This window comes from Peromyscus eremicus, chromosome 16_21 (assembly GCF_949786415.1).
Source record: "Peromyscus eremicus chromosome 16_21, PerEre_H2_v1, whole genome shotgun sequence".
Classification (NCBI taxonomy): Eukaryota; Metazoa; Chordata; class Mammalia; order Rodentia; family Cricetidae; genus Peromyscus; species Peromyscus eremicus.
In genome coordinates this window covers 25,523,596-25,536,955 of record NC_081432.1, presented here as the reverse complement: position 1 = coordinate 25,536,955, position 13,360 = coordinate 25,523,596, and the positions used below count along the sequence as shown (strand labels likewise).

General features: G+C 52.2%; 1 protein-coding gene across 1 annotated transcript; it reads right to left on the bottom strand.

The window, feature by feature from the left end:
- Nucleotides 1-5,180: 5,180 nt before the first annotated feature.
- Nucleotides 5,181-7,804, bottom strand: Chst3 (carbohydrate sulfotransferase 3). The gene is made up of 2 exons (XM_059244144.1): nucleotides 7,656-7,804; nucleotides 5,181-6,465 (listed from the first exon to the last, which is right to left on the bottom strand). Exons 1-2 carry the CDS (start codon nucleotides 7,802-7,804, stop codon nucleotides 5,181-5,183), a joined length of 1,434 nt encoding a protein of 477 aa, XP_059100127.1.
- Between the last annotated feature and the right edge of the window lie 5,556 nt (nucleotides 7,805-13,360).

Below are 13,360 nucleotides of genomic sequence, written 5' to 3'. Positions count from 1 at the left end.
AGATGATCCAGTTGCTTCCTCAATGTTTGTAGGTAACTATCTCAGGACCTCATGGTACCCAAGTCCTCCCAGTGTTGATGGGTTGTGATGCAGGGCAAGAAGAGTCAGGAGCCCTGAATGGGGTGAGGGAAAGGAGGGGGGGGGGTGTGCAGAAAGAGGCTTTCTGGCCATGCTGGTGGCTGAGGGTGGTGGGTGGGGTGGGTGGGTGTCTAGACCTCGTTACTGTGATTAAGCCAATTTGCTTCTGTAGGGATCATTTGTGTCAGGAAGCGCAGCCGGGGAGTAAGTTGACTGTATCCAGTTCCCAGAGCAGACGGGCCAGTGATAGCCATCTTGAAGGGGGAATCTTCAGTTTTGGGTGTGATTGTGCAGGCTGGAACATTGAAGGCCAGGATGGAAATGGTTTAATTTGCTAAAGTCTGGACTTGGGAAAATAAGGAGACGCGAGATTGAGTTTTGGGAGGCGGGGAGGTCCCATCCGTTCATGTTGTACCTGACCAGTGTCACTCTTCTGGAGCCACGGTCCTGGGGTTCAGCGCTCTTTCACCTCTCCACAGCTGCCCCCAGGCTCCTAGACCCCCAAACTCCCCCAGGTTGCTCTTCTGTGTCCCAACATGAACTTCTCCCTGGGGAAACATCTGTCTCATCCAGGAGCATCTCAGGAGGCAAGAGGGCTTGCCAGTCTCTGCGTCCAGAACGCCCTCGGATGCCCAGGAGTGGGTCATTACTTGGAATGTGGGACGGGGAAGAGGTGGGACCTTTAAGAGGTGGGGCCCGGTGGGAGGTCTTTAGGTCATTGAGAGTGCACTTGAAGGGGACAGTGGGTCCCAGCCCCTTCTTTTATTTTCATGTTCTGACCATGACGTAATGGTTTGGCCCATAGACTAAAAATGTCCCAAACTTATGAACCAAAATAAACCTTACAAAGTAGTCACTTCATAAGCTGACCACCTTAGGTGTGTGTTCTAGTAACAGAAAACTGACTTACATAGGGCTGACATCTAAGTCACACCAAGGTCATTATGGCAGAGACACTCAGCTGCCACTTGAAGGGACTCCACTACATTCCTGAGACGAAAGCGTTTTTAGGCATCTTCTCATGGGGTTGTTGAAGTTTGTTGAAGGCAGAATGAAGCCTCAAGTAGTCTCTTGGCTGTTAAAAGGGCGAATCAATCCTTTAACTGCCTTTTAAATCCCTAACAAAGCTTTTGGTGACAACATTTGTAGGCAGTTACACATTTCATCCCTAAATGAGAGTGAACCCAGATAAGAGAAGTGACTTGTCCAAGGTCAGACTGTGACAAAGCTGGGCCTTGTCACCAGGTCCTCTGATAGTGGGTCAATGCTCCTGTCTCCACCCCATAATATCTGAGTGTTTCAGATGTCATGATTCCATCTGGCGCCACCTGCCAAGCAGGGTCACCAGACCCACCATCCTGGGACCATAAACAACATTCTTAAGGCCCTGACACCTATGTTTACCCATACTCCTCTTGGGCCCCTGGCCCTTGGGAGTGGGCGGGGAAAACTTCATGATGTAAGCCACAGCTTTCTCCCTGCGGTGAATGGTTTTTCTTCTGTTCATTTTTATGACTCAATTACCGCTGAGAACAAAAGGCAAGAATCACTACGGAATTCACCGCATGTTCGTTTTTAATTAAATAAGTCAGGCAGGTCACCAGGAGGAGAGTTTCACATTCTAGTCCATGATGCAGACTCTGCACACAGGGTTGTCAGCTCTCAGAGTGACAGAATGGGGCATCAGAGCATTATCTGTGGCCACAACGAGAACATCTGGGTCAATGACAGAGAGAGGCTGCGTCTGTGTGTGGACTCACTGGAGGCAGAACAGAATGTACCCCCCCCCCCCCACACACACACACAAGCATATTCTCCCGATGTGTGTGTGTGGCATGAGAATCGTTCCTATTACTAATGTCACAATTATTTGTACTTCTTGACAAGGGTACAGTTTGGGGTCCTGTTTCTTCCTTCCACAAGATAAAGTCAACTTGCAGTGCACACAACATTGTCAATGTCCTGAGAAGTCCCAAAGGTCCACTGTAGGGGTCTGTCCTCAGAGAGCTGAGATGCGGAGGCCTCGGCCCCTGGCTGGGACAGAGAGAGAGAGAGAGAGAGAGAGAGAGAGAGAGAGAGAGAGAGAGAGAGAGAGAGAGAGAACGAAACTCCCAGCTCAGCCCCCCACCACCACCACCTCACATGTGGTGCAGAGAAGGGAACACGGCCTGCATGGGGGGCATGGAGAGAAGATATCTGCACCCCTGAGCCTGCCCACAACATCCTGTCCCCATCAAGTACCAAGAGCGGGTGTCCCTTCAACCCCAAGTAGGAGCTGGTCTTCTACACACTTGTTCTCAGATGTCAGAATCTAGAGCAGAGGGTCGATTGACTCTGAAGTTCACCTATGCTTGAGACCCAGCAGCTGAGCAGGCAGATAACCCCCAAATATGCGGAGTGTCCTGCCACTGTCCCTTCCGCATGCCAGTGCCTGCCTGCTTCCGTGCTACACATCCAGTGTCTGTCGTACCCTATCACCGGCTCAGTCCTGGGCCCTGACTTGCCAGATGTAGCAATTGTCCAGGAAAATCAGTGTGGCAACCAAGCCCCACTGCAGAAGTTCCAAGGCTAGCCTGGGGTCTATACCTCGGCTTGCACAGGGAGGGAAGAGCTTCTGCCTTGGGGAACCTAACTGCTTAGTCAAGAGGGCTCTGCACCCGCCTCCCTTCCCTCGGCCACATGGTGGGGCTTACAAGGGATTTTCAGACAACCTGTTCAGGAGCAGGAGTCTGGCAGGCTGCTCTGGACATTCAGACACTAGGCTGGGGCTTTAGATGTTTTCCTTATAGAGTCTGACCTCTGAATCGATATGTAGCTGCACCTTGAACTTTTGGTCTCCAACCTCTATTTCCTGAGTGCTATCACACCGAGCTGATGTGCAAGGAACTTAAACCAGGGCTTCGTACACAAGAGACAAACACTGTGGAATCTGGGCTACAGACCTAGGGCCCATGGTAGCTTCCGAGAGTCATTCCACATGGAGTTCACACAGAAAAGCATATAGGTCCCTGCTGTGGATATCACTGTATAAATAAAACACTGATTGGCCCGTGGCCAGGCAGGAAGTATAGGCAGGACAAGCAGAGAAGAGAATTCTGGGAAGTGGAAGGCTGAGGCAGAGAGACACTGCCAGCCGCCACCATAACAAGCAGCATGTGAAGATGCCGGGAAGCCACGAGTCACGTGGCAAGGTTTAGATTTATAGAAATGGGTTAATTTAAGATGTAAGAACAGTTAGCAAGAAGCCTGAGCCATTAGGCCAAACAGTTTAAATAATATAAGCGTCTGTATGTTTATTTTATAAGTGGGCTGTCGGACTGCCAGGGCTTGGGGGACCCGGAGAGAAAACTCTCCAGCTACAGGTCCCTAGGGGGCTCTGAGTGACTCTGATTCTCCTAGGGGAGGTCCCCTCCTTCTGGTCTACCCTTTCACCAGGAGCCAAGTGCTCCCTGCCGGTATCAGCCCCAATCAGCACTGAATAGTGCTTCTACAGAAACAAAGCCCCAAACAGCCCTAAAACAAAAACAGCACTAAGCCATAAATAACTTAGAAAACCCAAATAAAATACCCACCTATCTCCAGATGAGCATGCCTCTTCCCAGAGCCCTAAAGTAGACATTCCTTGCAGACACTAGCTGTAACCATGGCAACCTGAGGGCTGACCTCGGACACCTAGGAGGGAAATGGCAGGCCTGCTCGGGGAAGCTGAGTCCTGGCGTGACTTTCCCCTGCAGAGCACTCTGAACTTTGGCTGGCTCTAGATGAGGCCTGGCTGGAAACAGTAGGCCTGTGAGCTGTCTTTTGCTTTCAGCGATGGAAGCTGGGGCCTGCTGGTTAGGCCTCAGGTGGCCTTCAAGGAGTGAGCAGGATGGGGGTCTTTGGACTGCAGTCATGTGAAGGTAGGCCATGCCATCTCTAAATATTCTGCCTCCCAGCTGTGGCATGTGGATGGATCGGAGGAGGTAGCTATGGCAACCCCAGATGCTTAGCGGTGGTTCACAGACCCATCATTCCCTTCCAGCTCTGGGCAAAGTGTCATTGTCCTTACATATGCTCTCTCACCATGTAACCCTAAAAATGTAATTTAGGGCTCCTGTTTAGATATGTGGTACAGAAAAAAACAAAAACAAAAACAAAAACAAACAATAAAAAAAAACCACTGTGAGCAAAAACAATGGGGAAACTTTCTATATTAGTGTGTATGTGTGTGAGTGAGTGTGTGTGTGTGTGTATGAGTGTGAGTGTGTGTGTGAGAGAGTGTGTGTGTGAGAGAGAGTTTAAGATGCTTTTCTGTCTCTCTCAATGCTGTACACACATGTATGTCTTATTTTTCCTTATTTTTGTAGTGCTGGGATCAAACCCAGGGCCTTGTGCATGAGACTTCTGCAAGGGCTTTACCACTGAGCCACACCCCTAGCCTTGCATGGTCTCTATGTGCACTTTCTGTGTCTTGTTCTACCCAAGCTGATATCCATGAAGAACCAGAAAGGCTAATCAGACCATTTTGTATCAGTTGGTAAACAGCTGTTGTCCCTACAGGAGCTTTCAAATGTCCCCTTCCTCATCCTAGACTGCCCTCTTCCTGCCAAGGACTCAGTCAGATCCCCAAGCTTTTCTGACTCAGAGAGGAAAAGGTTAACACTCAATATAGGAGGAGATCTGAGTGACTGGAGAGGGCCGACGCCCTTCTGGTTGTTAAATATTTGGACTCTGGCCCACACAGCCTACAGGCCTTTGTGTGTTCCATATATGTTTCTGTGACAGTGTGAGACAGAGCCCGGGAAGTGTGCCCATCTATACACAAGAACCTGCCTGGGCCTGCTTGGGACACTGTAGGTCATAAGGTGTGTGGGAATGACCGGTACCACCAAGGAGACGGGGGTACTGCTGTTCTCAGAAGAGCCCCCAAGGTCCTAGCTGTGCCTGTGCTGGGGAAACCACCTGGCCAGAGGCCTACAGCCACAGCCAGGGCCTATGTTCCCATCACCGATCCCCATTTTGACTCTCTGCCAGGGCTGTGTCTCACTGCCAGGCTGGGTGTGAGGGAAGCAGGGCCAGCATCTCACGAGAAGGGATTCCCAGGGTCCCCCGCGCATCCCCCACTACGTGACCCAGAAGGTGCCCCGCTCCTCCAGCAGGCTGATGGAGCGGTTGGTGAGCGAGGCGGCATCCCTGGCCAGCTTGTAGCCGAAGAGGCGCATGGCCGGGCCGCAGGCAGCCTGCACCACCTGTGCCAGCTTGAAGGGCATGCTGAAGCGCCACTTCTCGAACTGCTCCGAGGAGTTCTTCTGGGTGGAATAGATGTCGCTGCTGTCGCAGGCCGCTTGTGTGTTCTTCTGGATCCAGTCCTCCACCTGTGGAGTCAGGGGGATGCCCGCGAAGCTGTACATCTCTCTGGCCTTTTGCAGCGGCCTGCGTGCCACGTCCTCGTAGCGAACCAGCATGTAGCGACCGCGCAGCCAGGCGGGCTGCTGCAAGCCCAGCTCTGCAGACAGGCGGATGCTCTCACAGTTGCCCTGCAACCGCTGCACTTCATCCTCGCTCAGCCGGTCCTGCCCCTCCGCCAGCCACTTCTTCCAGCTCTCGTACTTGCCCGCGAAGGCCACTATGCGTGAGGCCAGCACGGCCCGAGGGTCGCGCACTAGCTGGATGACTCGCAAGTCCAGCCTCGGGTCCTCGGCCAGCGGTTGCAGGAACTCCAGCTGCCGGATGCGCACGGCCTTGAGGGCCATGTGGTCCTTACGCCGGCAGGCCTCTGCCGCCAAGGTCACATTGAGTGGCCCGCAGCGACGGTTCCTGCAGTGGTACTTCTCGAAGACCTTCTTGACGAAGGGCGTGCACACTGGATCCTCGCAGAGCGAGCGGCTGGATCCCCGGCGGAACAGGAACTGAGTCAAGTGGTCCTCGGGCGGCGGGCTGATGAAGGGCTCCAGCACATACAGGTCGCACAGCAACAGCTGCTTGAGGACATCCCGGTAGACCAGCGCGGAGCCCGCGGCGCTGGCGCCCCCCTGCTGGAAGAACACGGTCCGCTCGATGTGCCACAGCGGCTCGAAGAGGTAGAAGATGTTGCCCTGCTGGTTGAAGAACTCGCCCACGAACGAGGAGCCCGTGCGGGTGGTGGCCATGAGGAGCACGTGGCGCCGGTGCCCGGCTCCAGCCTGCTGGGACGGCTTCTCCGCGGCAGCCTCCTGCCCCTGGGCCTCCATCACTGGCTCCGCGCCCAGCTGCAGGCTGAGGTTCCGCAGGCGGTTCTGCAGCTCGGAGAAGGCGGAATCCAACTCGCTCAGCGACAAGAGAGATGCATTTTCTGATAAGAGCAAGGCTGGGTCGGTGCTGTTGGCATCTGCCACAAATTGAGGGATCTGCTTCAGCTTGTCCGAGACCCTGAGTAGGGGGTGAAAGGACAAGATCTGTGACTGATTTGGGAGGCTAGCCCCTGTACTAGTCTAAATAGCCTTAGCTGGGTCTCTCCTGAGCAGGCCCAGAGGTTAAGGACTGAGTGTGGTTTCTTTGGCAGAAACCCAGGAGTGACTCAGTGGAAAGTAAAGCAGTTCGTGATGGCTACCCACGGGCCCACTTTTACTAAAGAACTCGGGCACTTGGCCCTCTGACACGTCTGGCTTGTCTGGTACAAGTCAGTAGCAGTTTTCATGAGAGTTACAAGGTATGCAACAGGCCCCAGCTGATGTATCTCCAGTCCTCAACCTACCCTCCTTGGCCGAGGCTGTTAGGCTTTGAATCCGGGAGATCAGGACTAAGACGTGGCTCTGTGTCTAGCAGGTCCATCTCACACAGCAATACACTACCAAGCCAGGGAGTATGTAGCCTGTTGAGGGTCACTCCCCTGGAGCTGAATGATATACCACCTGGGCAGTTGCCCATGTTGGTACTACCCACCCGAGTGGCCATAGCCGAGACCCGCTTCTCATGGGCTCACCTTCACTCCCGACATCAAGACTTGAGGAGGGGATATGTTGCTAAACGGTGCCATGGTGCTAGAATAAAAACTACTTGGTCGGCCGGGCGGTGGTGGCGCACACCTTTAATCCCAGCACTTGGGAGGCAGAGCCAGGCGGATCTCTGTGAGTTCGAGGCCAGCCTGGCCTACAGAGTGAGATCCAAGACAGGCACCAAAAACGACACAGAGAAACCCTGTCTCAAAAAACAAACAAACAAACAACAACAACAACAACAACAACAAAAACTTGGTCATAACAGCCAAGACCAAACAGTGGCTATGTGGCAGGCCACGGGCAAAATGTGGTTACCTTTTCACATGACTCTCTCCACAAGGTGGCATTGCCAGTCACAGATTATGGAGAACCACCTCACCAAAGTGAAGTCTTTCGCCTAAGCTCTTGCAGCTGAGAAGGGACCATATGGGGGTGGGGGAGGTGCCAGTCTAGGCTGCCCACGTCTCACTACTGTACACATGACATCAGCCTAAGACACAGGAGGGGCCTGGTGACCACTTGTAGAAGGGACATACTTCTTGATCTCCTGAAAACTCTAATGTCACCTCTGTCCTCAGGCCCCTCACCCTGATAAAGGAGAGCCGTGGTGGAGTTCCTTACCTGGATATGATTTTATTTTCCTTTTCAATGAAGACAAAAACCATGACCACAAATGCCAGGAACAAGACGTATTTGCCCCGAATCTTCAGGCTGTGTACAAAGTCCTGGGGCAAAGTGAATCCTTTCTCCATGGGGAGAAGTGGCGCCATGGGGGCTCCTCAGGCTGGCTGCAGGCACTCAGCTCAGGGGCATGGCTTGGGACCCAACTCGTCCTCTTCCGGTGGGGGACACCCTCATCCTGTGGAGAGACAGGCACTCAGGGCATCCTTGTCTGTAAACAGGGAACAGAGATGTCTTCCCACCAACTTTTGAGGAGAGACCCCAGGCCCACTCTCAGAACCAGACTTGGGATGATCTCACCTCTCTTTTGAGACAGGATCTCTCTATGTAGTCCAGGCTGATCAGCACCTCTATCCATCTGCCCCAACCTCCTAAGAGCTGGGATTGCAGGTGTACTCCACCACACCTGGTTGGGGTTTCTTTTTTTTCTTTTTCTTTCTTTCTTTTTCTTTTTCTTTTTTCTTTTTTTTTTTTTTTTGGTTTTTTGAGACAGGATTTCTATGTGTAGCTTTGCGCCTTTCCTGGATCTCGCTCTGTAGCCCAGGCTGGCCTCGAACTCACAGAGATCCTCCTGCCTCTGCCTCCCGAGTGCTGGGATTAAAGGCGTGCGCCACCACCGCCTGGCGGTTGGGGTTTCTTTAATAAGTCATTTAAAGGTCAGAGGCCAGCACTCTGGAGGGAAGGCGGGAAGATCAGGAGTTCGAGGCCTGCTTCAGCTACACAGTGCCTTTGAGACCAGTCTTTTGATTCTGCCTCAAAACAAACACCAAAAATTAGGGGCTGGAGAGCTGGCTCAATGATGAAGAACACTCAATGCTCTTGCAGAGGACCCAGGTTCAGTTCCCAGCACCCCTAAGGCAGTTCACATCCATCTATAACTCCACTTCCAAGGAATGTGATGTCCTCTTTGCCTCCATGGCCACGGCATGCATATGGTGCACAGACAGACAAGCAGGCAGAACACTCACACATAAAATAAATCTTAAAAATCCCCTGGTAAACAAAAAACAAAACAAAACAAAACAAAAAACAAAACAAAACAAAACAAAAATCCCACAGCTTCCAGCAGCTGTTACACTATCCAATAAACTTTGCTTGCTTTCCCTTAAAAACAAACAAAACACCAGTAAAACACCCAACATGCTAACAAGGAGCCAAGATGTGATAATACAGACCCGTAATCCCAGTACCTAGGAAGCTGAGGAACTTTTTTTTTTTTTTTTTAATTCAGTGCTCATTTGAGCTACAGAGTTCTGCTGGGCTAGCCAACTGCATAATGAGACCTGAATGAACGAAGGAATGACAAACCCTTTTATCTACCCCATTTCCCCAAGTTTCTCGGTTGACCTCACGGATTAAAGGCATGCACAGTCAAGCATCACAGGGGCCATCTAGACAAAGGAGAGCTTAAGCTACCGGTCCCCACAGATATCACGGAGCTATGGAGCTGCAGAATCCTGACCAGTGAATGACATCGCGGCTACCAGCATCACATGCTGTGGTGATACTTGTGTAAACTAACCTTCTGAGCTACCTGCCATGCCAAAGTGTAACACAGGACTGTGGCTCAGTTGGGACAGCACTGACCTAACATGCACTGATCGAATGTGGGTTCGATCCCTAGCACTGTGTAAAACCAGAAGTGGTGGCCCATAACCTGTCATCCCAGCATCCAGGAGCTGGAGGCAGGAGGATTGGAAGTTCAACGTTATCTTCTGCTACAAGACACACAGGACGCTGTGCTGGGATAGCCTGTTGGTCTTGTGTTTCTCTGGGCTGCACAAAGAGGTCAAAAGGAGTTGAAGATCGTGGCCCGGTGGCAGAGCACTTATGGTAAGGGTTCATTATAAAGGGCATGAGCAGAGGACATGACCCAGCTGTCCTCTCACTCCGGGGTCTAGCACCTTTGGCAAGATTTTGTGAGTTGACTGGACCCGATGCCGGTAAATCTGTAATCCCAGCTACTCAGCTGGCGGGGGCAAGAGGATTGCATGTTCAAGGCCTGTCCGGTCAACTTGGTAAGACCGCGTCTCAAAAAAACAAAAAGTCAAAAGGGGACAAGGAATGAAGCCCAGTGACAAAGTGAGTGTCTGGCATGCTGGAGCCCCAGGTTCGATCCCAGGCACAAGCAGAAACGCAGTCAGGTTTAGGAGTTGGGCGGCTCTGATGACAAGTGTCTAGCCCTGTCTTCCCCCCTTTTCCAGTGCCTTTTTCTACTTTGGAGTTGCTGACCCAACCTCCTCACCCTCAGGGCAATGCAGTGTTGCTAGGAGCTTTCTGGCCCTGCCAGGAAGAAGGAAGGCCCATATGAGCAGAAATGAACAGGCTGGCGGTTCCTTTGCCCACCCCTGGCAGGCTGTCCCCTGTGTAAGAAGAGGGTTGTAAAATGGATGACATGTTATGCCACCTCCCTTCTGGCGTTGATAAGCACATTCGGGTCCTGTGTCCCTTATGAGGCTGGAAGCCTCTGTTGTCTCCTCTCTTGTTGGTCTTCCCAGCATCCCCTACTCCGTGGCTCTCGACTCTCACATTTCCCTGCCAAGGTGCCACTACACACCATCCCTCCCGTATGTCAGGGACAGTGGTGAAAGATGCCAGGATCCCATGCCCAGCCCAGCTCTGCCTGGGCACAGCTGATGATGGACAGCATCCTCTACCCAGATGGACCAGCTCTCTGCCTACTGGGTATAAACCGGAACAGTAAGAGATGGCGTGCAGCTTCCGTTTGGTGAGGGCCATTGTGCGCTAGGCCCTAGCGATGTTGGGAGTCTCCTGAGGGAGCAGAACCCAGCCTTGCCGTGTGGGAGATGGCAGTGGGTATCGGCTGGGACACATTCTCATTCACCACTCATTCCAACCTGCCAATCAGCCACACAGTTCTCAAGAGCATCATCCTCCTGCCGCATACCTTCCCCTGGCCGTTGTCTCTCAGCCCTCTCCTTCTGCAATGTCCTTTTTTTTTCCTCCTTAAATAATACCCTGGGAGGGTCCTCAGTCACCTCCAGTGAGAGGGTGGCCCTTGCTGCATTTCATCCTGGGGACTGCGCTGCCTGGCCCTCCCTCCAGCCCATCTCTCTTCCCCTCCTGCCCTCTGGCCATTCTCTGTTGAAGCATCCTCTGGGATGGCCTGAGTGCACTCTTCCTTCACTTTTTACTCTCTACTTAGGCGATGGCAGCCCCCATTCCAGCATCTCACTCCTTTCTTCTGGACCCTGAGTACGGCTCTGTCTTCCAGCTCACTTCCGGTCCACATTCCTCCCTCAGACTCCCCCGCCTCCAACACATGGGGGCGCATACCTGGACACACCTGGGTGGATGGACACAGCTAGGAGTGGGGCGCAACTCAGGACACCCAGCCCAGTACTTGGGGTAACTCTAGCTGCTGAAAACCCTTCACACACAACTCAGAGCAGAACACTAGCCCTCCGAGGCCCTGAGGATAGGAGCCACATCTCACTCCCAGCCTCTGTGGGCACCATCTGGCCCCAGCCCTTCCTGCTACTCCCCACCTGGGGGCGCATCCTATCTGGTCTCTTCAACGGTGTTCGTTCTTAATGTGTGCTGCAAGACCATTCTTCTTCCTCCAATAAGGCCCAGAGAAGCAAAAAACCCTATTCCTTCTTAGCATCCAGGGCTCACTACAACGATACCTCATCCAAGTCTTTACCTGCCCCCCCCCCCCCCGCCCCTCCATTATTCTCCCTTTTTCCGTATGCTTTCTTTCTTTCTGGGATGCAAACATTCTCTTTCCACTGGGATGTCTCCAATGCCTTTGTGTTCCAGTTGAGGCTGGACAGACAGAAAAGCCAAGACAGCAGTGTGGGAATAGGAAGGAGCCCCTCCTCCACGGGATCTAGTTTAGGGTTCTCATTCACGCTGCTGACAAAAATCAGTAAAGATTGCTACAGGCTCAAGACTCATTTGTCTAAGATATCTCAAAGGAGGAGTTTTAAACAACAAACAAGTCACACTTGATTAGAAACACAGGGCTGAAGACCTTTGCAACTTTATCCGCCACAGACCTGAGCAATGCACTTCAGTTACTTCTTACGATTACATTTCATTTACAAATGAAAATTGTTTAAAATTAAAAAAAAAAAATCCGCCAAGCATGGCAGTGCATGCCTTTAATCCCAGCACTTGAGAAGCAGAGGCAAGTGGATCTCTAAGTTCGAGGCTAGACTGAGCTACAGAGCTAGTTCCAGGACAGCCAGGGCTACACAGAGAAATCCTGTCTTGAAAAGTCAGAAGGAAGAGGAGGAGGAGGAGGAGGAGGAAGAGGAGGGAGGAAGAAAAAGAGTAAGAAGAAGGAGAAGAAGAGAAAGACAGACAAAGAGAAAGAAAAGAAAAATCCATCTTTTGGACACTATAGCATAAAGCCGTGAAGTCACACTAACTATTGATAAGGCACTTAAACCCAATTTCTTTCTTTCTTTTTTTTTTTTTTTTTGTTTTTCGAGACAGCGTTTCTCCGTGTAGCTTTGCACCTTTCCTGGGACTCACTTGGTAGCCCAGGCTGGCCTCAAACTCACAGAGATCCGCCTGGCTCTGCCTCCCGAGTACTGGGATTAAAGGCGTGCGCCACCACCGTCCGGCTCCCAATTTCTTTCTGGCCATCCGTGCTTAGATTTAATGTGGGCACTCACATGTTTTTTCACATCTCAATAATAAACTTTGTTCTGTTCCACAAGACTTGTCCTGAAATTATTTTTCTGAAGTGTAGTCAATATCCCAGTTTCACCCTGGTGGAGGTCATGTAGGGGTGGGGGTGGGGGTGCGGGGTGGGGGAGGTGGGATGGGTGGGCGCATGAATAAAAAGATGGATGGATGGATGGATGGATGGATGGATGGATGGATGCCCATCCAACAATGCTTAGCCCAGTATAAGATGCTTAGACATTCTATGTTGACAGACAGTACCCGTGGAAAGAAGAATGCTCACTAGTCCCATGCATGAGTGAACCATGTGGGAGAGAGCACACTGGGCATGTGCAGTGGGCATGTGCTAGGATGCGGGGTAGGTAGGACCAAGGGCAAAACGTCACACTTCAGCCTTGCATCCTCATTTCTTGGGGACTTTCGGCTCAGGACTCTAACAGCTGTGTGTTTATGAGGGGAAGGGTGGGAAAGCCCCCGTGGCAACTGGTGGTTCAGAAAGGGAGGGAGACAGCTGAGGTGGGCGAGCCTTGCCAAGCAGGGCACCAGCTTCTCTCTCCTCAGGGGTCTTTCTGCTCAGGCGTCTCCCATGACTTGGCAAACTGCCTCACTGGAGAACTGGTTCCTCACTGGATGGCCTCCAGCCAGGTTCTTCCACTGAGACCCCTGAGGGGTTGCAGTCCAGCCCTGCCTCTGTCCTTTGGGAGGGGTCCCAGCAAGGAGGCTGAGAGGGAAGCTCTCAGTCTGTGCTTTGCCAGACATTGTATCCGGCGCCAAGACTCCACCCCCCTCTCTCGGGGACCCAGAGCCCGGCAGAGACAGCCTCAGCTGTTACATGCCTGTATGCACAGCTTTTCCAAGCAGAAGAAAGGGGCCCCACAGGCCAACAGAAGGATTGGCCACTGTGAGAAAGTTGTGAGTCCACTTATGGAGGCCAAAGGCTGATCCCTCTGTGTGGCCCAATCGGAAGGAGGCTTCTGTGAGAACTG

Coding starts and splice junctions, on each gene's coding strand:
- Chst3 (XM_059244144.1), bottom strand. CDS start 7,804: ATGGCGCCACTTCTCCCCATGGAGAAAGGATTCACTTTGCCCCAGGAC. Junction 6,466..7,655: donor GAAAATAAAATCATATCCAG/GTAAGGAACTCC, acceptor CCCCCTACTCAG/GGTCTCGGACAAGCTGAAGC.